The following is a 23330-nucleotide window of genomic DNA, read 5'->3' on the forward strand; positions in this document are numbered from 1 at the left end:
CACACCTATAAATAGCTACTCGCGCATACATATAAACTTCCATGCAGACACACCTATAAACATTCGCACATACATATAAACTCGATGCACGCGCATACACATCCATAAAACACTCGCGCATACATATAAACTTCCATGCAGACACACCTATAAACATTCGCACATACATATAAACTCGATGCGCGCGCATACACATCCATAAAACACTCGCGCATACAAATAAACTTCCATGCAGACACACCTATAAATACTCGCGCATACATATAAACTTCCATGCAGACACACCTATAAACATTCGCACATACATATAAACTCGATGCGCGCGCATACACATCCATAAAACACTCGCGCATACATATAAACTTCCATGCAGACACACCTATAAATAGCTACTCGCGCATACATATAAACTTCCATGCAGACACACCTATAAACATTCGCACATACATATAAACTCGATGCACGCGCATACACATCCATAAAACACTCGCGCATACATATAAACTTCCATGCAGACACACCTATAAACATTCGCACATACATATAAACTCGATGCGCGCGCATACACATCCATAAAACACTCGCGCATACAAATAAACTTCCATGCAGACACACCTATAAATACTCGCGCATACATATAAACTTCCATGCAGACACACCTATAAACATTCGCACATACATATAAACTCGATGCGCGCGCATACACATCCATAAAACACTCGCGCATACATATAAACTTCCATGCAGACACACCTATAAATAGCTACTCGCGCATACATATAAACTTCCATGCAGACACACCTATAAACATTCGCACATACATATAAACTCGATGCACGCGCATACACATCCATAAAACACTCGCGCATACATATAAACTTCCATGCAGACACACCTATAAACATTCGCACATACATATAAACTCGATGCGCGCGCATACACATCCATAAAACACTCGCGCATACATATAAACTTCCATGCAGACACACCTATAAATACTCGCGCATACATATAAACTTCCATGCAGACACACCTATAAATAGCTACTCGCGCATACATATAAACTTCCATGCAGACACACCTATAAACATTCGCACATACATATAAACTCGATGCGCGCGCATACACATCCATAAAACACTCGCGCATACATATAAACTTCCATGCAGACTAGGGTGACCACCCGTCCCGCATTTTGCGGGACCGTCCCGAAATTGGGAGCTTTGTACCGCTTCCTGCAAGAGGTAAGGTGCGTCCCGCATTTCAATTATGTATTCTGTATGGTTTTTTTTTTCATCCCAGAAACTGAAATACCAAAATAAGAAATACATTAAAAACTGACTGGCATTTAAAACCCCATTTGCGCAGTCGTCATGTTCTAGCTAAGAAAATAAACAACCCACACAGTCGTAGACAGGGAGTTTTCCGCAGATGACGACTGCGTGGACGGCACAAAGGATGTGCGGACCTCATCAAGGGCTCGAGCACCACCGACGGAAATGGTGGAGCGCACACGGAAAAACACGATATTCTCCTTTCATTGAAAAAAAAAAAACGGTTGCAGCTTTCAGACACGACTTTCTTCTCATTTTAATAGTTCATTTGAGGCGGTTTTTATGGCGTTATTTTAATGAAAAGTGTCGCGCATTCTTGTAATGCGAGAATGCAACAAATGTCTCTGTTTGCAGGATTCTCTTCACTCTCACACAAAACAGATGCGCGCTCTCTCTCGATCAGACATTAGGGCTACGTGTGCAAGCTCAAAACTTATACTCTCTCCTGGATTTCACGAGTTCACACTTACATATATTTAGCACGAGTTACGTAATGCGTATTTGGCGAGTATGGTAATACGTAGTTGGCGTGCTGTCCTGGGGAAGGGCTCTGAGCTCGGGAATGGCCCGAACCCAGAGTATCCCCCCATGGTATGGTGAGAACTTAGTGATATTGGTGGAGAAGGGGTGGTGGAGGGATGCTGATAGACCGTCAAATGAGTGGAGGTATGTCAGCTGTATTTATGTCTGTGAGTTGATTGACTTGATTGCGTACCACTTGTGTTTAATTAGGCTAAGTATCTGACGTGCTCCTCCCGAACTTTGTTAATAAAACATCATTTAATGTTGCCAGAAGCGCAACTTGGAGTGTGGGCAATGGGCATCCATCGGCAGAAACATAAATCGGCACACAAGACAACGGATGTAATGTAAATCAGTATTTAAATAACATAACAGTAGTAAATGTATCTGTCTCACACGTGTCCCGCATTGTCCCGCAAAATCACATCTACTGTCCCGCAACAGATCTATTGCCAGGTGGTCACCCTAATGCAGACACACCTATAAATACTCGCGCATACATATAAACTTCCATGCAGACACACCTATAAACATTCGCACATACATATAAACTCCATGCGCGCGCATACACATCCATAAAACACTCACGCATACAAATAAACTTCCATGCAGACACACCTATAAATACTCGCGCATACATATAAACTTCCATGCAGACACACCTATAAATACTCGCGCATACATATAAACTTCCATGCAGACACACCTATAAACATTCGCACATACATATAAACTCGATGCGCGCGCATACACATCCATAAAACACTCGCGCATACATATAAACTTCCATGCAGACACACCTATAAATACTCGCGCATACATATAAACTTCCATGCAGACACACCTATAAATAGCTACTCGCGCATACATATAAACTTCCATGCAGACACACCTATAAACATTCGCACATACATATAAACTCGATGCGCGCGCATACACATCCATAAAACACTCGCGCATACATATACACTTCCATGCAGACACACCTATAAATAGCTACTCGCGCATACATATAAACTTCCATGCAGACACACCTATAAACATTCGCACATACATATAAACTCGATGCGCGCGCATACACATCCATAAAACACTCGCGCATACATATAAACTTCCATGCAGACACACCTATAAATACTCGCGCATACATATAAACTTCCATGCAGACACACCTATAAATAGCTACTCGCGCATACATATAAACTTCCATGCAGACACACCTATAAATAGCTACTCGCGCATACATATAAACTTCCATGCAGACACACCTATAAACATTCGCACATACATATAAACTCGACGCGCGCGCATACACATCCATAAAACACTCGCGCATACATATAAACTTCCATGCAGACACACCTATAAATAGCTACTCGCGCATACATATAAACTTCCATGCAGACACACCTATAAATAGCTACTCGCGCATACATATAAACTTCCATGCAGACACACCTACAAATAGCTACTCGCGCATACATATAAACTTCCATGCAGACACACCTATAAATAGCTACTCGCGCATACATATAAACTTCCATGCAGACACACCTATAAACATTCGCACATACATATAAACTCGATGCGCGCGCATACACATCCATAAAACACTCGCGCATACATATAAACTTCCATGCAGACACACCTATAAATAGCTACTCGCGCATACATATAAACTTCCATGCAGACACACCTATAAATAGCTACTCGCGCATACATATAAACTTCCATGCAGACACACCTATAAACATTCGCACATACATATAAACTCGACGCGCGCATACACATCCATAAAACACTCGCGCATACAAATAAACTTCCATGCAGACACACCTATAAATACTCGCGCATACATATAAACTTCCATGCAGACACACCTATAAATAGCTACTCGCGCATACATATAAACTTCCATGCAGACACACCTATAAACATTCGCACATACATATAAACTCGATGCGCGCGCATACACATCCATAAAACACTCGCGCATACATATAAACTTCCATGCAGACACACCTATAAATAGCTACTCGCGCATACATATAAACTTCCATGCAGACACACCTACAAATAGCTACTCGCGCATACATATAAACTTCCATGCAGACACACCTATAAATAGCTACTCGCGCATACATATAAACTTCCATGCAGACACACCTACAAATAGCTACTCGCGCATACATATAAACTTCCATGCAGACACACCTATAAATAGCTACTCGCGCATACATATAAACTTCCATGCAGACACACCTATAAACATTCGCACATACATATAAACTCGATGCGCGCGCATACACATCCATAAAACACTCGCGCATACATATAAACTTCCATGCAGACACACCTATAAATAGCTACTCGCGCATACATATAAACTTCCATGCAGACACACCTATAAATAGCTACTCGCGCATACATATAAACTTCCATGCAGACACACCTATAAATAGCTACTCGCGCATACATATAAACTTCCATGCAGACACACCTATAAATAGCTACTCGCGCATACATATAAACTTCCATGCAGACACACCTATAAATAGCTACTCGCGCATACATATAAACTTCCATGCAGACACACCTATAAATAGCTACTCGCGCATACATATAAACTTCCATGCAGACACACCTATAAACATTCGCACATACATATAAACTCGACGCGCGCATACACATCCATAAAACACTCGCGCATACAAATAAACTTCCATGCAGACACACCTATAAATACTCGCGCATACATATAAACTTCCATGCAGACACACCTATAAATAGCTACTCGCGCATACATATAAACTTCCATGCAGACACACCTATAAATAGCTACTCGCGCATACATATAAACTTCCATGCAGACACACCTATAAACATTCGCACATACATATAAACTCGACGCGCGCATACACATCCATAAAACACTCGCGCATACAAATAAACTTCCATGCAGACACACCTATAAACACTCGCGCATACATATAAACTTCCATGCAGACACACCTATAAATAGCTACTCGCGCATACATATAAACTTCCATGCAGACACACCTATAAACATTCGCACATACATATAAACTCGATGCGCGCGCATACACATCCATAAAACACTTGCGCATACATATAAACTTCCATGCAGACACACCTATAAATAGCTACTCGCGCATACATATAAACTTCCATGCAGACACACCTATAAACATTCGCACATACATATAAACTCGATGCGCGCGCATACTCATCCATAAAACACTCGCGCATACATATAAACTTCCATGCAGACTAGGGTGACCACCCGTCCCGCATTTTGTGGGACCGTCCCGAAATTGGGAGCTTTGTACCGCTTCCTGCAAGAGGTAAGGTGCGTCCCGCATTTCAATTATGTATTCTGTATGGTTTTTTTTTTCATCCCAGAAACTGAAATACCAAAATAAGAAATACATTAAAAACTGACTGGCATTTAAAACCCCATTTGCGCAGTCGTCATGTTCTAGCTAAGAAAATAACCAACCCACACAGTCGTAGACAGGGAGTTTTCCGCAGATGACGACTGCGTGGACGGCACAAAGGATGTGCGGACCTCATCAAGGGCTCGAGCACCACCGACGGAAATGGTGGAGCGCACACGGAAAAACACCATATTCTCCTTTCATTGAAAAAAAAAAAACGGTTGCAGCTTTCAGACACGACTTTCTTCTCATTTTAATAGTTCATTTGAGGCGGTTTCTATGGCGTTATTTTAATGAAAAGTGTCCAGAGCGCATTCTTGTAATGCGAGAATGCAACAAATGTCTCTGTTTGCAGGATTCTCTTCACTCTCACACAAAACAGATGCGCGCTCTCTCTCGATCAGACATTAGGGCTACGTGTGCAAGCTCAAAACTTATACTCTCTCCTGGATTTAATGTTGCCAGAAGCGCAACTTGGAGTGTGGGCAATGGGCATCCATCGGCAGAAACATAAACCGGCACACAAGACAACGGATGTAATGTAAATCAGTATTTAAATAACATAACAGTAGTAAATGTATCTGTCTCACACGTGTCCCGCATTGTCCCGCAAAATCACATCTACTGTCCCGCAACAGATCTATTGCCATGGGTCGTATTTTATTTTACCTTATGTAGTTTTGTTTATGGCCTTTGAAGATGTTGCATCTGTCTAATCTGTCTAGATTGCACCAAGTTATAGATGAATATACAGTGAAATACTGTATTTAATTGCAATGCAAAACCAAATCTATAGGAAGTCTTTTTACTTACAAAATATATAAGCCTGTTTATTTTGCTATCCTAACTATGGATGCTTGCAGTATATGGTGAGTTGTATTTTACCATTTGCATTCTGCATTATTTTCTCCTCCATCAAAACTGACCTGCAACTCATCACCAGTGATGTAGAGTGAAAGATCTAATACAATTCTACTTGCTTTCCTACCTCATAACAAATCCATCAAAACTACATACTGCTAAGCCAGTTTAGTAAGGGCCCCACAGAGATCCTAATATATTAACCACACGCAAAACTTAACTTTTTTCCAATAAAATTTTCAATTGAAAACAATGCAATGAGAAGCATTTTCAGTGGTGCATGCCTCATTTCTACATTTTAGCTGGTTTTATTTGAAACACAATCCAGAAAAAAAGAAAAACTATGAAGTTCTTAATTTATCTTTAGTTTAAGTATTAACTTAGTCTCAGATGTTTCTCCTAAAATTAATTTGGAGGAATAAAAACAGGCATAAATTAGACATTTTTGACATACAGTATGAGTATAGTGCTACAAATTAATCTGGATAGCAGCTCAGATAATTTGGTCAATTGTTTCATATCAAGATCTTTGACTTTTGATTATAAACATAGAATTTTGTTAATATTTTTAATAAGATTTTATTTCTATATAATATGTTTTATATATATGTTTTAAATCTAATTTATGTTTTCACTTTAATTTAAGTTAAAAGTTTTAGTAATTTTCTTGTGTTTGTCATTTTTGTCAGTTTTTTTTAAATGTCTGTATACTTTGTTAATTTTATTTCTTAGTTTCAGCTATAAAATGACTAAAGAGTTTCGATATTATTCCTATTTAAAACTTTTGACTCTTCTGTAGTTACATCGTGTACTAAGACTGACAGAAAATGAAAAGTTGTGATTTTCTAGGCATATATGGCTAGGAACTATACTCTCATTCCGGCGTAATAATCAAGAAACTTTGCTGCCGTAATATGAGTGCAGCAGGCGCAGTGATATTACGCAGCACCTGAAAGTAGTCCCCAGCTAGAGCTAGGTAACTAGTTATGATACATAGACATATATAGAAGTCCTATTCCACCGCTCCAGGCACGTAGATGCGGCCGCCATCTTGGAACGATATTTGTGACATCATTCACCATACTGTAGGTTCGCACAGAGCCGTTGAGCCATTCTGTAAATTATTGTGGCATCTTTCGAATATTCAGTGACTACTATGGTGAATGACGTCAAGTTTACTGCTACAATATGGCATCTATGTATATATTCTATGGCTATGATATAGCTGGGGACTACTTTCAGGCGCTGCGTAATATCACTGCGCCTGCTGCACTCATATTACGGCAGCAAAGTTCCTTGATTATTACGCCGGAATGAGAGTATAGTTCCTAGCCATATCGGCCTAGAAAATCACAACTTTTCATTTTCCATCAGTCTTAGTACACGATGTAACTACAGAAGAGTCAAGTTTTAAATAGGAAAAATATCGAAACTCTTTAGTCATTTTTGAGCAAGATGCTAATGGTCTAATCCGATTCAATGATCTATGCTAAGCTAAGCTAAAAGTGCTACCGCCAGACCCGGAGATCGGCTGAATGGATTCAAAAACGGTAAAACTCAACTATTTAACTCTTGGGGAGTTGGAAAATGAGCCCATTTTCAAAAAAAGTGGAATTAGCTGAAATAAAATAAGTTTAAGGTTTTTTTTACATTTAATTTTTTCAGTTAACCGATATTTCAAGCAACGGAAATGTTTTTTTTATTGTTTTAGTTTTAGTTATTTAGTTCTTCAATTTAAACAAAACTGATAAATTAGCGAAAATAAAACAAAATCTTCTTTCTTTCTTTCTGTTAACAGTTATTCCAAGTAAGAAATAAAAATGTTTTTTATAGTTTTATTTAACTATAATAACCCTGGTGTGGGATTGCTGGGGTCTTTTTTCTTCTGAAAAGCAGGAGAAGTCTTCATTTGCATTGCTATATAGAAGAAACAATTGATTTGTCTTTCCTACAAAAAGGTTGTTACATGACAAGCTATCCAGCTCAGCAAAACCACATTATGTTCTCCAAAGACGTTGAGTGTTCAGTCTTTTTATTGTACCTGGCCTGTTGAATGGCCTCCACCCACTCATTACAATCAGCATCCTCTTCTGTCCGCAGCTCCAGAGGTTTCTGCCCATCGTGGCCGAAAATCACCAGGAAGTAATACTGAAAAAGATGAGAGTGTAGGCCACAAATCAGCATTCAGCATTCATAGTGCATTTGGCCCATGGTGAGCAGCATTAATACAGTTCTGACCTAAATAGAGACGCTTCCAGCGGCCACTAGCATGAACTTGCATGCACTTATTAAATGGAAATGACAGTAGACGTGTTACTGAGTAATTTCGCCTTATATCATGAAGCAGCATGTGAAACACCCAATCAAAAGAAGATAATATAATAAAACACCAAGTGTGTCTCCAACACACAGTGGAAAAAATTATAAATAGATTGTATTTCGAAAGGAACATTAAATAAATAAATAAATTACATATATATACATATATACATATATATACATATACATACATATACACATCTATATATACACATCTATCTATATATATACACATCTATCTATATATATATATACACATATATACAGGTCCTTTTAAAAAAATTAGCATATTGTGATAAAGTTCATTATTTTCTGTAATGTACTGATAAACATTAGACTTTCATATATTTTAGATTCATTACAACACAACTGAAGTAGTTCAAGCCTTTTATTGTTTTAATATTGATGATTTTGGCATACAGCTCATGAAAACCCAAAATTCCTATCTCAAAAAATTACCATATTTCATCCGACCAATAAAAGAAAAGTGTTTTTAATACAAAAAAAAAAGTCAACCTTCAAATAATTATGCTCAGTTATGCACTCAATACTTGGACGGGAATCCTTTTGCAGAAATGACTGCTTCAATGCGGCGTGGCATGGAGGCAATCAGCCTGTGGCACTGCTGAGGTGTTATGGAGGCCCAGGATGCTTCGATAGCGGCCTTAAGCTCATCCAGAGTGTTGGGTCTTGCGTCTCTCAACTTTCTCTTCACAATATCCCACAGATTCTCTATGGGGTTCAGGTCAGGAGAGTTGGCAGGCCAATTGAGCACAGTAATACCATGGTCAGTAAACCATTTACCAGTGGTTTTGGCACTGTGAGCAGGTGCCAGGTCGTGCTGAAAAATGAAATCTTCATCTCCATAAAGCTTTTCAGCAGATGGAAGCATGAAGTGCTCCAAAATCTCCTGATAGCTAGCTGCATTGACCCTGCCCTTGATAAAACACAGTGGACCAACACCAGCATCACTGACTGTGGGTACTTGACACTGGACTTCAGGCATTTTGGCATTTCCCTCTCCCCAGTCTTCCTCCAGACTTTGGCACCTTGATTTCCGAATGACATGCAAAATTTGCTTTTATCCGAAAAAAGTACTTTGGACCACTGAGCAACAGTCCAGTGCTGCTTCTCTGTAGCCCAGGTCAGGCGCTTCTGCCGCTGTTTCTGGTTCAAAAGTGGCTTGACCTGGGGAATGCGGCACCTGTAGCCCATTTCCTGCACACGCCTGTACACGGTGGCTCTGGATGTTTCTACTCCAGACTCAGTCCACTGCTTCCGCAGGTCCCCCAAGGTCTGGAATCGGTCCTTCTCCACAATCTTCCTCAGGGTCCGATCACCTCTTCTCGTTGTGCTGCGTTTTCTGCCACACTTTTTCCTTCCCACAGACTTCCCACTGAGGTGCCTTGATACAGCACTCTGGGAACAGCCTATTCGTTCAGAAATGTCTTTCTGTGTCTTACCCTCTTGCTTGAGGGTGTCAATGATGGCCTTCTGGACAGCAGTCAGGTCGGCAGTCTTACCCATGATTGCGGTTTTGAGTAATGAACCAGGCTGGGAGTTTTTAAAAGCCTCAGGAATCTTTTGCAGGTGTTTAGAGTTAATTAGTTGATTCAGATGATTAGGTTAATAGCTCGTTTAGAGAACCTTTTCATGATATGCTAATTTTTTGAGATAGGAATTTTGGGTTTTCATGAGCTGTATGCCAAAATCATCAATATTAAAACAATAAAAGGCTTGAACTACTTCAGTTGTGTTGTAATGAATCTAAAATATATGAAAGTCTAATGTTTATCAGTACATTACAGAAAATAATGAACTTTATCACAATATGCTAATTTTTTGAAAAGGACCTGTATATATATTAGGGATGAGCGAGTACAGCATTATCTGTATCTGTATCTGTTAACCATATGAATTATCTGTATCTGTATCTGTACTCGGACTGGGCGGGGCCTAACCCGGAAATGGGCGGGATTTAACCTGGAAGTGGGTCGGGTTGTCTTGAAATGGGCGGGGCTTTAACAGGTATGTTATTTTAAGCATGCAATTGATATGGGTTGCTTAATTTGTAATATTATTTATACCACAACTACCTTTATTTTTTTTATAAAATACAGCAAGAAAGTGTCATAAAAACTGGTTAGAGCCAGCAGACGGTTTAAAAAAAAAAAAAAAAAAACTCCGATGACCGGCAGAGAGAGAGTGTGTGTGTGTGTGTGTAGCTAATTAATTTGTAATATAGTTTTATACCACTACTTCCTTTATTTTTTTTATGAAATGCAGCAAGAAAGTGTCAGACACTCAGTACGTGAAGTAAAAAAAACTGGTTAGAGCCAGCTGACGGTTTAAAAAAGAAAAAAAAAATCTCCGACAGGCAGAGACGCGAGTCGCATTCTACCAAGCACCACGTCTGAACAAACCCCACGTTTACCAAAACTCTACTGGTTAATAAGTACTACAAACCAAAGTAAAAAACAAACCTGAAGAAACCCTAAACGTTAACGGAAAAAACCCGCGAACCTGAGTGACTGAGGGAGAGACAGAGAGAGAGAGCGCGCTGTTCTCTTCAAGTACACCCGGCTGCAGCCTGCAGATCGAGGCGGGGCTGCACCTGGGGCGGGGCTGCACGTGTCGCCCCGCCCCCAATGCTTCTCATTGGTTAGTGGCAAAGTAATGACGTCGACGCCGCGGTAAACAGGAAATGCGGTTGAAACATAATTGGTAGCAATACATAATTATATAAAACAAACCTGTGAACCCGTTAATTACTTATACCTGGTAAATTTATATAGTATTAAACAATACATTGTAAATTTGTTAATCTTTGGAAAACATTTCATTTTATGTACATTTCCAAGCAAGAATCCAATTACTGCTTTTGACTTCATTGCAGTCGCAATGTCAACAAATATAGTTTATTTACAACTTAAGTTTAAGTTATTTCTATTCATGTGTATTGGTCATTTACCACTTACAAGTTATTTATGGTCGTTTTTTATTTTAATTTCAGTATATGCTTTACTGTTACATGTATTATTAACATTTAAATAAAAGTTAAATATTCTCAGCAAGTGTCATGCCTTAAGATGTTATTAAAATTAATGGTAACACTTTACAATAAGATTCATTAAACAGTAATGTATTAACTAACATGAACTATAACCATGAGCAATACAATTGTTATTGTATTTACTAATCTTCGTTTACATTAGTTATTGAAAATACAGTAGTTTATTGTTTGTTTATGTTAGTTAACTGTATAAGTGCAGTTCATTATTAGTTCATGTTAACTAATGAACCATATTGTTACCAAATTAATAATTTATGGATTTACTTGATAATGAAAATCTTATGGTAAAAATATCAGCATTGTTTGTATATGAATAACATGCCAAGACAATTATTTATTTAGGTATGAAACGGTTTAATTCTGATAAAGAAAGGTGAAATTTGTACATTTGTATATAACACATCTTTTTGTACATATAAATGTCTGGTTAAACATGAACATCCTTTACACACTTTCTTCCTTTATTACTTAATCTCCTTTAATCATTAAACCTTCCTTCTTTATACACTTTACTGGCACATGAAACAGCAGTCTGGGTCCTCTATGCTGTCGTAGCATCCTCTCAGGTAACCACGCTTCCCATTACCTTTAAAACCTGAGCAGGATTTGAACAAGGTTTTACATGTGTTACACTCTTTATTTTCAAAAGGCACCCGCAATTCAGCCTTTGATGTTTCACTCCATTTTCCCCAGTTCACAACACCTGTATCCAAAAACACACACAAAACAGAACTCTTTCATATGCACATCTAAGATTATGTTAGCCATGCCAGTGCTTTAGAAAAAGCAAGAAGCAAGATTACTTAAAGTCAACCTTATACTCATGAGGCCTTATGGACCGAGGAAGACTGGGGCTGCGTCTGCTGGACCGAGGAAGACTGGGGCTGCGTCTGCTGGACCGAGGAAGACTGGGGCTGCGTCTGCTGGACCGAGGAGGACTGAGGCGGCCTCTGCTGGACCGAGGAGGACTGAGGCTGCGTCTGCTGGACCGAGGAGGACTGAGGCGGCCTCTGCTGGACCGAGGAGGACTGAGGCGGCCTCTGCTGGACCAAGGAGGACTGAGGCTGCGTCTGCTGGACCAAGGAGGACTGAGGCTGCGTCTGCTGGACCGAGGAGGACTGAGGCTGCGTCTGCTGGACCGAGGAAGACTGGGGCTGCGTCTGCGGCATCTGCTGGACCGAGGAGGACTGAGGCGGCGTCTGCTGGGCCGAGGAAGACCAAGGCTGGGTTGGTGGTGAAGCATGGGTGGCAATGTGCTTCAGCAAATTTGCCCGAGTTATTACAGTCGCTGAACAATAGCAGCAGTGAAAGTGAGACTTTGCCCGACATTTTAAAATGGTGAAATCTGAAAGGGCAAACAAAAGAAAATAAGTTTGTTGAAAATTGCCTAAATTTAACCTTCACTTGTTTGCATTTTGCTCTGGACAGTGGACAGTCGCAAGACAGAATTTTCATCAGCACCATCCATGTGCAAGCACATTTTTTTGTGATTTCAGCAACAAAGACCCATGGTCAATGCGCGCAATGCAGAAAATTAAATTTACCTGAACCTTAAAATTAAATATTCTTCTACAAATTCACAAGCAATTAAATCCGAAGCATGCACAGTGCATTGCTGGCTGGTTCAGCACCATATTATACTTTAAATAAAGTGAGATGAGCAAAAGATAGTTAAACTCACCATGATGTTGAACTGCCCACTGAAAGTGATTTTTGATGTGATAATACATCAGTTCTGGCATACTGGAGTAACTGCAGAATGGGCACTCACTAGTGGAGCTTTTTAAATACTGCTCACATTCCCCCTTGCTTAACACCGTTTTGTGCATTTTTGCAAGGGGTAATGGCTCTTAAAAGAGCCTTTGGGTTATAAATTGAGGAACAACAAAAAAAGAGGAGAGATGGAGGGGTGGGGATGACAATGACAAGGATCTGCAAACAGAAGGAAATACAGAGAATCAGTATTAGATATTATTTAGATATTATTATAATAATATCTAAATTAACATTTAATCATTTTATTCACAGAAAAACAATAAATTTGTATAGCCATTGTTAATATGAACTTGTCCTATATTACTTCTGCTGGTTCAGTTTTGCCACTATTTATTTTTAAGGGGCTTATTTTGGGAACACTATATCAAATTCATAATCCCACTAAAACCACACACTAACTTTCTAATGCTGCCTTCAAGTGCTCTCGTAAATATTGCACATGAACGCCCTCCCATTCCAAAACCTTAATGGGATGAGCTCGTAATTACAACTTCAATAGTGAGAATTATTAAATTTCCGATAGAACGTGAAGGCAGCATTATGCCATGCTTTTGGGAAACGCAGACCTGGTTATTTAAAAGCAGACCTTTACACCTTGCGTGACATGGCTGAGTGAGTAAAGTTATGCGATTTTATTTTGAAACTACTTTACATTTCCTTTTAACAACACACTAAACGGCACTTCAGAATTAAATATTGTAATTAAACAAATTAGACAAGAGACGTAGCTCGCCTGTACTCACCATGCATCCAAGAAGAACGTAAATGAAAAACCGCTAGAATCGACGTAATGACTTGACGCCACTAACCAATGAGAAGTATTGTGGGCGGGGCGACACGTGCAGCCCCGCCCCAGGTGCAGCCCCGCCTCAATCTGCAGGCTGCAGCCGGGTGCTTCTCGTTCTCTTCTCAGTGTCGCTGTGACTAGCCTATCACAGAACGCAGACACAGTCAGCTACCCAATGATCATCCGGCTCAACTCTAATATATATATATATATATATATATATATATATATATATATATACACACAGGTCCTTCTCAAAAAATTAGCATATTGTAAAAAAATTACATAATTATTTGAAGGTTGACTTTTTTTGTATTAAAAACACTTTTCTTTTATTGGTCGGATGAAATATGCTAATTGTTTGAGATAGGAATTTTGGGTTTTCATGAGCTGTATGCCAAAATCATCAATATTAAAACAATAAAAGGCTTGAACTACTTCAGTTGTGTTGTAATGAATCTAAAATATATGAAAGTCTAATGTTTATCAGTACATTACAGAAAATAATGAACTTTATCACAATATGCTAATTTTTTGAAAAGGACCTGTATATATACATATACACACACACACACACACACACACACACACATATATATAACCAGTATTGTAATTGAACTACTTTTTAGATTACTTTTATAAAACTTGTTTTAAACATACCATATTCATATAAAAAAAGCAAAGAAAAAGAAAACATACTCCATTTTTTTTTGTATATCAACATCATTAATTAATTACTAAAAAGCTAATTAATTACTAAATTATTATTATATTATATATTATATTCAATATTTTAATTGTTTACATATCAGTGTGACCATTAACTGGCATTTGAGAACTGCAAACAAGTGAATGTGTTGTTAAATTATTTGAAATATGAACTGCCATGATATTCCAAGTCTTCCAGGTTTGAAATGTTTTTGTCCAGACTTCCATTGTGAATAATTCACTGCTATTGTGTGAATAATGTCATCATGTAATCTATACAATGGCTTATAAATTTTTCATTATGCTATATGTGACCCTGGAGCACAAAACCAGTCTAAGTCTATTTGTAGCAATAGCCAAAAATACATTGTATGGGTCAAAATGATAGATTTTTCTTTTATGCCAAAAATCATTAGGATATTAAGTAAAGGTCATGTTCCATGAAGATATTTTGTAAATTTCCTACTGTAAATATATCAAAACTTCATTTTTGATTAGTAATATGCATTGCTAAGAACTTCATTTGAACAACTTTAAAGGTGATTTTCTCAATATTTTGATTTTTTTGCACCCTCAGATTCCAGATTTTCAAATAGTTGTATCTCGGCCAAATATTATCCCATAACAACCCATACATCAATGGAAAGCTTATTTATTCAGCTTTCGGATGATGTATAAATCTCAATTTCGAAAAATTGACACTTATGACTGGTTTTGTGGTCCAGGGTCACATATTATTATCCAAACATTGTATTCAACCTTTTGGGCAAGTTATTTACATTCAGTTAACGCAGGTTTTGTACTTATTTTTGAAACTGCTTGATGGTAGGCCTCGTTGATCTTATGCAGCTCAGTTTGAATATTGCTAAAATTACCGACAAATAATGCTTTTATTCCACTGATAAGCTGATGCATTAGCTCAGATCAGTAAGGCTATGACCAATCAGTTTAAAAAAGAAATACAAAATCTGAAAGAAAACAAACTGACAAAGAGATTGAATCCACGATTTTACCATAATGCAAGTTTTTTGTTGTTGAGCAGAAACACTAAATTAGGATTTTCACTACAGACAATATTTTCTGATGTAAATTCACTTGATTATGGATAGAAATATGAAACGGACATGTTCTTGACAGGTTCACCCTCAAATAAATGATGGATTGAAAGAGCCAGAAAAATTAGAGTACTTTATAGGACGTAGGCTTAAGGGCTCGTTTGTGTTCTCATGATGCACGGCTGGTGTGTGTGTGTGTGGTTATGTAACCGGCAGAGCTTCTCCTCTGTCTTTAATGCGCTGTCCTGAGCCTCAGGCCTTGTTTAAACCGAGAGATAACAATAGACACGGCCGGCCCACAAATACATCGGATTCTGTTTCACTTTCACCGATCCACAGAACTATCATCTCCCACTGAAATCAGCTTTATGCATCCGATTACAATAACAAAGCTCATTGACGGGTCAGAATTCATATTCATATCTGACTCATTTGCATAATTTTTGCTAGCAGCTCTAGATGTGTGTTTTCTTGGGTCACAGATTGTCCTTCCGAAGTCATGCACCGTAGACTTTCATTCAGATAACCACGTCTGAGAGAAACACTCCACCAGAAGGGCTACTATTCTTAGATGGGAACCCAGAACTGTGTTGCACATGTCTGAGGCCCGTTTACGGTCAGCAGAGCTCACGAAACCGCAAGAATCACGGGAAACGCTTCTTCCAGACGGCCTACATCTGCAAGAATCCAGAAAAAAATGACAAAATCAACGTGCAATGGCATTTATGCAGTAAGAAAAGTTCAAATTTAAACATGTAAATAGCTAATATTAAAAATATATATATATTTTTAAGGGCGGAAGTGGACTTATTCAACATTTATTATTTTAAAAAGCATAATTTTCTAAAATTCATATGATTAAAAAACAGGCAGGAATTAACTTTTTGGTTCCAGAACTATTATTTTTATTAGGATTTTCTATGCGATTAAGAATCAAATCGTTACATTATACTACTGAAACAAAATAAAATTAGACTTCCAGTGATTAATAATAAATATTGAATTAACTTTATACTGTATTTAAAATATTTCTAATATATTTTAATAGCTTAAAATATATAAATCATTCAGATATAATGTACACTACTGTACACTAAATTTATTTTCTTTACTTTTGCAAACCATAACAGATTTTTTTTCAACATTCTTTGAATACAAATTTCAAAAGAACAGCATTTCATTTTTTTCAACATTGATAATGTTTCTTGAGCTGCAAATCATATTAGAATGATTTCTGAAGGATCATGTGTCACTGAAGACTGGGGTAATGATGCTGAAAGTTCAGTTTTGATCACAGCAATGAATTAGCTATATTTTAAAATATATACACACAGAAAACAGCTATTTTAATTAGCAATAATATTTGACAATATTACTGTTTTTAATAAATGCATATATATTCTCGCCAACCCCAAACTTTTGAACAGTACAGTTATATATAAAGTGCAAGCAGACTGAATTTCTCATTTCATTTGCAGTGTTTAAAGATAGTGAGTGATCTAAAAAATAAACAGGGTACGCTTAAATGTTAATGTAGACTTTAAAGGGAAAAGAAATCAAAGTCAGCTGACGCAGTAGGAAGCTGGTGATGTATAAGTGCTGCAAGCATAATAATACAGTGGCACTTCAACATGACATCAAACCTGATTTCCATGGTAACACAAGTCATTGGCACGCTGGTGGTTGTGTCAAGCATATTTCATTTGCATCTGAATCTTTATCATGTACGTTCAAAGAGAGCGATGAATGCTGCACAGCTGAAACTGGAGCGAGAGGAAATATCGGCCAATCAGATAATGCGGTTATGAGCACTTTGCATCACAATAGCTCAAACTGGATTAGCTTATATTAAAAACTGCCAAACTATCACATTAAAAACGTTACCATAATTAATTCTAATTTTATTCTAAAATGAATTCAGAAGACTTTTTTCCATCGATAAACGACTGTTTTATAAATACGCACATCACAAAAGCTTGTTTAATTGAGTTGGCCCAGAAATCAAAGCGCAATCAGCATTTGCTTTTAAATGCTGTTCAAGTACTCTGAAGCTCTCTGATGCTTTGTGCTGATGATGCGTCTGCAACAAACACCAGCAAATGCAGACAGGCTCAGCTTCAACATACAACAATATTTTTATCAGTAATACCAAATAATAAAGAAGATGCTTGGCAATGTATAATAAAAAGCACTGAAAAATGATTATATTAATGGAAATAATTCAATAAAACACTTTATTGGTCAAAAGTTTGGAATAATTGCAACGTTTTAATTTTTTTGAAATAAATTTCTTCTGCTCACCAATGCTACATTTATTTGATTAAAAATACAGTAAAAACACCATTTAAAATATATATTTTAAAATATACGTTTGAGATATATTCAAATATTAAAAAATGTCATTTGAAAGAACAACTTTTTTGAAATTGAAATCTCTTGTAATATTATTAAATCTTTACTGTAACTTTTGATTAATTTTTTATTTTTTTTTTTATCTTACTTTTCCCAAATGTTGAATGGTAGGCTATAATCACAGTTTCCATAAAAATATAAAGCAGCACAACTGTTTACAACATTAATAATAATCAGAAATGTTTATTGAGCAGCAAATCGAATGATTTCTGAAGGATCACGTGACGCTGAAGACTGGAGAAATGATGCTGAAAATTCAGGTTTGACTCACAGGAATAAATTACATTTTACAATATATTCACATAGAAAACTGTTATTTTAAAATATAATAATATTTCACAATTTCTACTATATTTTTGATCAAATAAATACAGCCTTGGAGAACAGAAGAGACTTTTTTCAAAAACATTTATAAAATGTAACAATTCCAAGCTTTTGACTGGTAGTGTAGTTCAATGAATAACATGCAAATAAAAAAAAACATGTTATTATGAAAAAAAACTGAACTAAACAAACAAAACAAATAAAATGGAAAATGTTAGACTTCACGTCCATACACATGAGCCGTGTGAAGAAAGTGTTTCAGATTGACAGCACACGGCTGGCCAGAACTGACGACTCATAATCTCAGAGAAGTGTGTGTGTGTGTGTGTGTGTGTGTGTGTGGAGGGGGCAGCAACATCTGCTATAACATAACAGAAGAGCTTGTGAGTGGGTTTACTTAGCTAAATCTGACAAAACCTCTTCTTAAAGGAATGCCTTCAATTGGATAGAATTATACATTAATACAGTTTTATTTTAAAAATGCAAAACAGTTGTATTCTATGGTTAGGTGATAGCTATTCTAATTTATATTTTACCTTAAAAAAAAGAACAAATTTATTACATTTCTCATTAGTGAGTAGAGACATTTTACTTTTGAGTTTATTTGTAATTGTCATTATTCACAACGGTCAAAGTACACTGTAAAAGTGTTTATTTAAACTTTTTATTCTTAAAATCAACTAATTAAAAGTAATACAACAAACATCACGAAATATAAATAAATGCCATTTTTTTAAATAAATACATGTTACCCCTAAATTTTAGTTTGGAAATTTGGGGAATTTGAGAGTTATTTAAAACGAAAAAGAAAATAAGCGCATCAGTGTATCAATAATAAAAAACAAACAACAACTGCACGCTCACTTCATTAATAATACGTTTATTTTTAAGTGAGCGAACAGTTAAGTCTTTTTCCGAAAGCCTTCATGCGTAATGCATTATAAAGTGTTATATTAAAGGGTACAATGCATTAGAATTATTCATAATCTATGTTGTAATACATTATATCTTGTTGTAAATAATTGTACCCGAATTTAAAATGCATAGTATAACAATGAATTGATAAGTGTTATGATGTATTAACTGTGGTTACAATTATTCATGAGAATGTACAATGCATTATAAGGTGCATTAACTAATTTCATAATGCATTATACATAAAGGCTTTAAGTAAAGTGTTACCCTTTTTCCATAACTTGCACCTCCATAAGGTGTGTGCTTGCTATAGTGCTTTGTTAAAGGAATTAATCACATCTTACTACAAAATTCATCATTACAATCAATTTTCTCATTAGTGAGCATATTCTCAGTGGTGAAAAATAAATAAATACATTTTACCCCTATTATCTTAAATGGTAAATTTGGATAATTTGAGCATTATTATATATAAAAAAAAAAAAAACAACAACAGGAAACTACAAAACACAGACAGACCCTGCTCATCAGCATGTTAGGAAATTTAGGCTTAGACCCATGAACGGGCAACAGGCCTTAATCTGGACAAAGCATGTTGGCCTGAGTGCCGTCATGCTGATGAGGGGCTTTCATGTCTCGTGTGGTCCCAGTAAAAGGCTGGGGATCAGAATATATCTGCTTCATACGCAGAAGATGAGTGTATAATCTGCAAGATGCTGCTTAACACGAGCGGTGGCCGCAGTGCATGTCCGTTTATGTGCAGACTTACTTTTAATATTGATTCCCAAACCTCTAGACCAAAGAATTTCCATGACTTTTCTGTGAATTTAAAAGCATGGTGGCTGTCCAATAGCCTATAACAATCAATAATACATATAATATAGTATATAATGCAGTTTGATAACAGTAAATGCACTAAAAAAATGCAATATTTACAGAAACTAACACAAGCAGAAAGAAACTTCTGTTAAAGTGCCAAGCAAATTTTGAGGCTGATGCTCAATTTCAAAACAGCCAAAAATATCAGTCAGTTAATCATTTTGCTGTGACTAATTAAAGATTCCACCCACCAGTTTCTAACCTACTAAATAATTCAGAGCTGAGCATAACTACAAAACAAATGTACATTCACAATATGTTCATGTTTGCACACTGACAATAAGTGTTCAAAATTCTATTTCAGAACTCATTTGTATTCATTTTGCTGATGAAGACCTAAACCTTGCACATGTACAATAAACGTTAAAGCCATAATATCAGTGTACAGACATTTACTCACTTATATCCACTCATTTAAAAGCGGTGCAATATGAGCTGTTATTGTAGGTTTTAACATCTTAACACCAACACAGGAATCACAGGGGCTAGTTGTCACATGAGGAATTCATCATAAGGCTGTTTCTTTGGAATTAGAGGAACGAGAGCAGAAAGGTTTAGTATGTTGGTTTCACAAATCTAGTTTAGTTTAGTAAATTAGGACACATTTTATAAACTGTCCTTGAAACTATAGGGTTATAATATTTCACTAAAAATTAAAACCATAAATAAATAAAAAAAATAAAATAAAATATAAAAAGCATAATATTATTTTATTTCTGCAATATGCCAAAGCACAGTAAAAATATTACACTAAATGTTCTAGAAAAACTAAAACTGAAATAAAAAAACTATCATGATTTTAAAAAAGCAGTAACTAATAAAAATGACAAACATAAAATGCTAAAACTTTGAATATATATATATATATATATATATATATATATATATATATATATATATATATATATATATATATATATATATATATATATCGATTAGTCTCAATGATAATAAATTAACACTGCTTCAAACTAAAATTATAATAAAATTCAACTTATGGAATATTTTAAGAAATGTTGAATTTTGTCCGAAAAACTAATTATTTAAACATTCATTTTGTGTCTATACAGAAGATGACTTATAAAAACAAACCTAGACAGAGAAACTGTCAGTAAAGTAAAAACTGTGACAACTAGCCCCAGTGTACTATATGACACACACACACACACACACACACACACACACACTCATAAACAGACACAAACACGTGGTTTGTGTAGAAACCAACTTCCTCGAAACTAACACGCTTACACCTGAAATTTGGCTTTGATCGTAACAGCGAGTAACTAGTAGATCACAGATTAAATGTGGAGTGAATCTGAGGTCAGATCATACCTGCTGTTTATCTGAACTCTCTTTCCCAACGGTGCACACTTTGGGAGCCGGGATCCTCTCGCAGGTGCATCCCTCCAGCAAATAAATCCCTGATGGTCTGGTGCTCTGCTCGTTCTCAAAGTAAAACAGCACATTCTGGTAAAGCGCGAAGTACTTGTCGTTCCAGCGGTTGTTTTCTGCCGCTTTTTTACTCAAGAACCCACGTTTGATTCCCTCTTTGCGCGCCACTACGGACAGATAGAGCGCGTGCCCTTCATTATAACGCACGCTCTTCTGCATCTTACAGCCCTGACTGTCACACTGAACTCATTGTCATCCTCCTCCTCACACACAGCAGCCAGAGATGATGATCTGAAGTCCAGCCGAAAGCGCTGATGCTGTGCGTAAAGGGGATTCCAGACGCGAGTAACGCGTAATTACGCACAAAGATATCCTAAAGAAGTGCGCGGGTAACAAAGCAAACAAAAATACACTTCAGAAAGTCAACAAATATGTCTAAAATGCGCGCACAGACGTAAAACAAAAATAGATCCAGTGAACAGACGGTACAACAGAATCACGACCGAGATCAGCGCTAATCGGCTTTGGCACCAACTTAAAGAGACATAACTATTTTCCCTCTCAGTCTCTCTGTTTACCCAACGCTCTCTATTTACATCACTGTCCACAGAGAATAGGCCGGTATCTCTTTTACTCCTCCCAGAAATGAGTTTTGCCGAAAGCAGCAGATACTAGCGTTAATCTAACTCTGTTTTCAGGAACATGACAGATTTTAGCTCTTTAAAATCCATTTAAAAAGTGTAGATTTTTCCAACGAACGGTTTTCAATGAGAAGCGTTGTTGCGCGACAAAATACAACAGCGCTGTTGCCAGCTGAGATAAATAATACACCTTTTCCACACTGCTGGTGCGTTCAAGACATGTCGGATAGATCGTATTTACGAGTTGAACGCACATGATTATTATTACTGCTCGTAATAACGCCACCACAAAGTCTTTATTACTGATTTTTTTTTTAAAGTCCCGAGTTTCCGAGTTGGGGGCATGTCAGTGAGAAAACATGTCGGATACAATGTTCAAATGAATAAAATGACCCCCCCATGTACAATAAAACTATACAGTGTGTGCAGAATTATTAGGCAAGTTGATATTGTGGTCATATTTTTTTCCCAAGAACATCTGACCAATTCCAATTATTATTCTTATTATTTTTTTTACCCAAGTAAAGACTCTTGAGAACCTGACACATCCCACTTGTGGAAACTCCAGGAAGGTTGCAGTTCTGGAAAATGATAGTGCTGGAGACTAAATAGTTCCTGATGGTTTCTCACCTAATTCTTCACATTAATAATTTTCCAGTTAACGTGTCTTTTCTTGTCCACCTGTTTTTTCTGACTGTGCTGACCAATGAGCATTTCACTGCCCAATGGTCATGCCTTAACTTTGCTAATTCTATTATTGCATTAGTATTGCATCCTTCTCATGGGCATTTAATCATTTTTTTTTTACTTTTATTTTTTATTCTTGAGTTCAATCTGTTTTTTTTGGCTCATTTTATCTGTAAAAGAAAAC

The 23330-nt window shown here is 36.9% G+C and overlaps 2 protein-coding genes across 2 annotated transcripts in view; both read right to left on the reverse strand.

The window, feature by feature from the left end:
* LOC306865751 (ras-specific guanine nucleotide-releasing factor 2-like) overlaps nucleotides 1-22424 on the reverse strand; it is a 61854-nt gene extending 39430 nt beyond the window's left edge. Inside the window, exons 1-2 of the mRNA XM_079410520.1 lie at nucleotides 21759-22424; nucleotides 8217-8323 (exon numbers count right to left, since the gene is read on the reverse strand). Of these exons, the coding sequence (XP_079266646.1) occupies nucleotides 8217-8323; nucleotides 21759-22037 (386 nt within the window). The 5' untranslated portion in view covers nucleotides 22038-22424. The remainder of the gene's footprint in view (nucleotides 1-8216; nucleotides 8324-21758) is intronic.
* LOC306865752 (uncharacterized protein) lies at nucleotides 11908-14110 on the reverse strand. The gene is made up of 5 exons (XM_079410521.1): nucleotides 14087-14110; nucleotides 13249-13499; nucleotides 12762-12912; nucleotides 12382-12670; nucleotides 11908-12270 (listed from the first exon to the last, which is right to left on the reverse strand). Exons 2-5 carry the CDS (start codon nucleotides 13394-13396, stop codon nucleotides 12262-12264), a joined length of 597 nt encoding a protein of 198 aa, XP_079266647.1. The 5' UTR covers nucleotides 13397-13499; nucleotides 14087-14110; the 3' UTR covers nucleotides 11908-12261.
* Nucleotides 22425-23330: the final 906 nt, after the last annotated feature.

This window comes from Barbus barbus, assembly GCF_936440315.1.
Source record: "Barbus barbus genome assembly, chromosome: 47".
Classification (NCBI taxonomy): Eukaryota; Metazoa; Chordata; class Actinopteri; order Cypriniformes; family Cyprinidae; genus Barbus; species Barbus barbus.

Excerpts from the sequence above, each read along its gene's own strand:
- LOC306865752 (XM_079410521.1), bottom strand. The coding sequence starts at position 13,396 with ATGCACAAAACGGTGTTAAGCAAGGGGGAATGTGAGCAGTATTTAAAA. Across the intron at positions 12,913-13,248 it reads GTGGGCAGTTCAACATCATG|ATTTCACCATTTTAAAATGT; the intron begins GTGAGTTTAACT and ends TTGCCCTTTCAG. Across the intron at positions 12,671-12,761 it reads TCCTCGGCCCAGCAGACGCC|CAGACGCAGCCTCAGTCCTC; the intron begins GCCTCAGTCCTC and ends TCCTCGGTCCAG.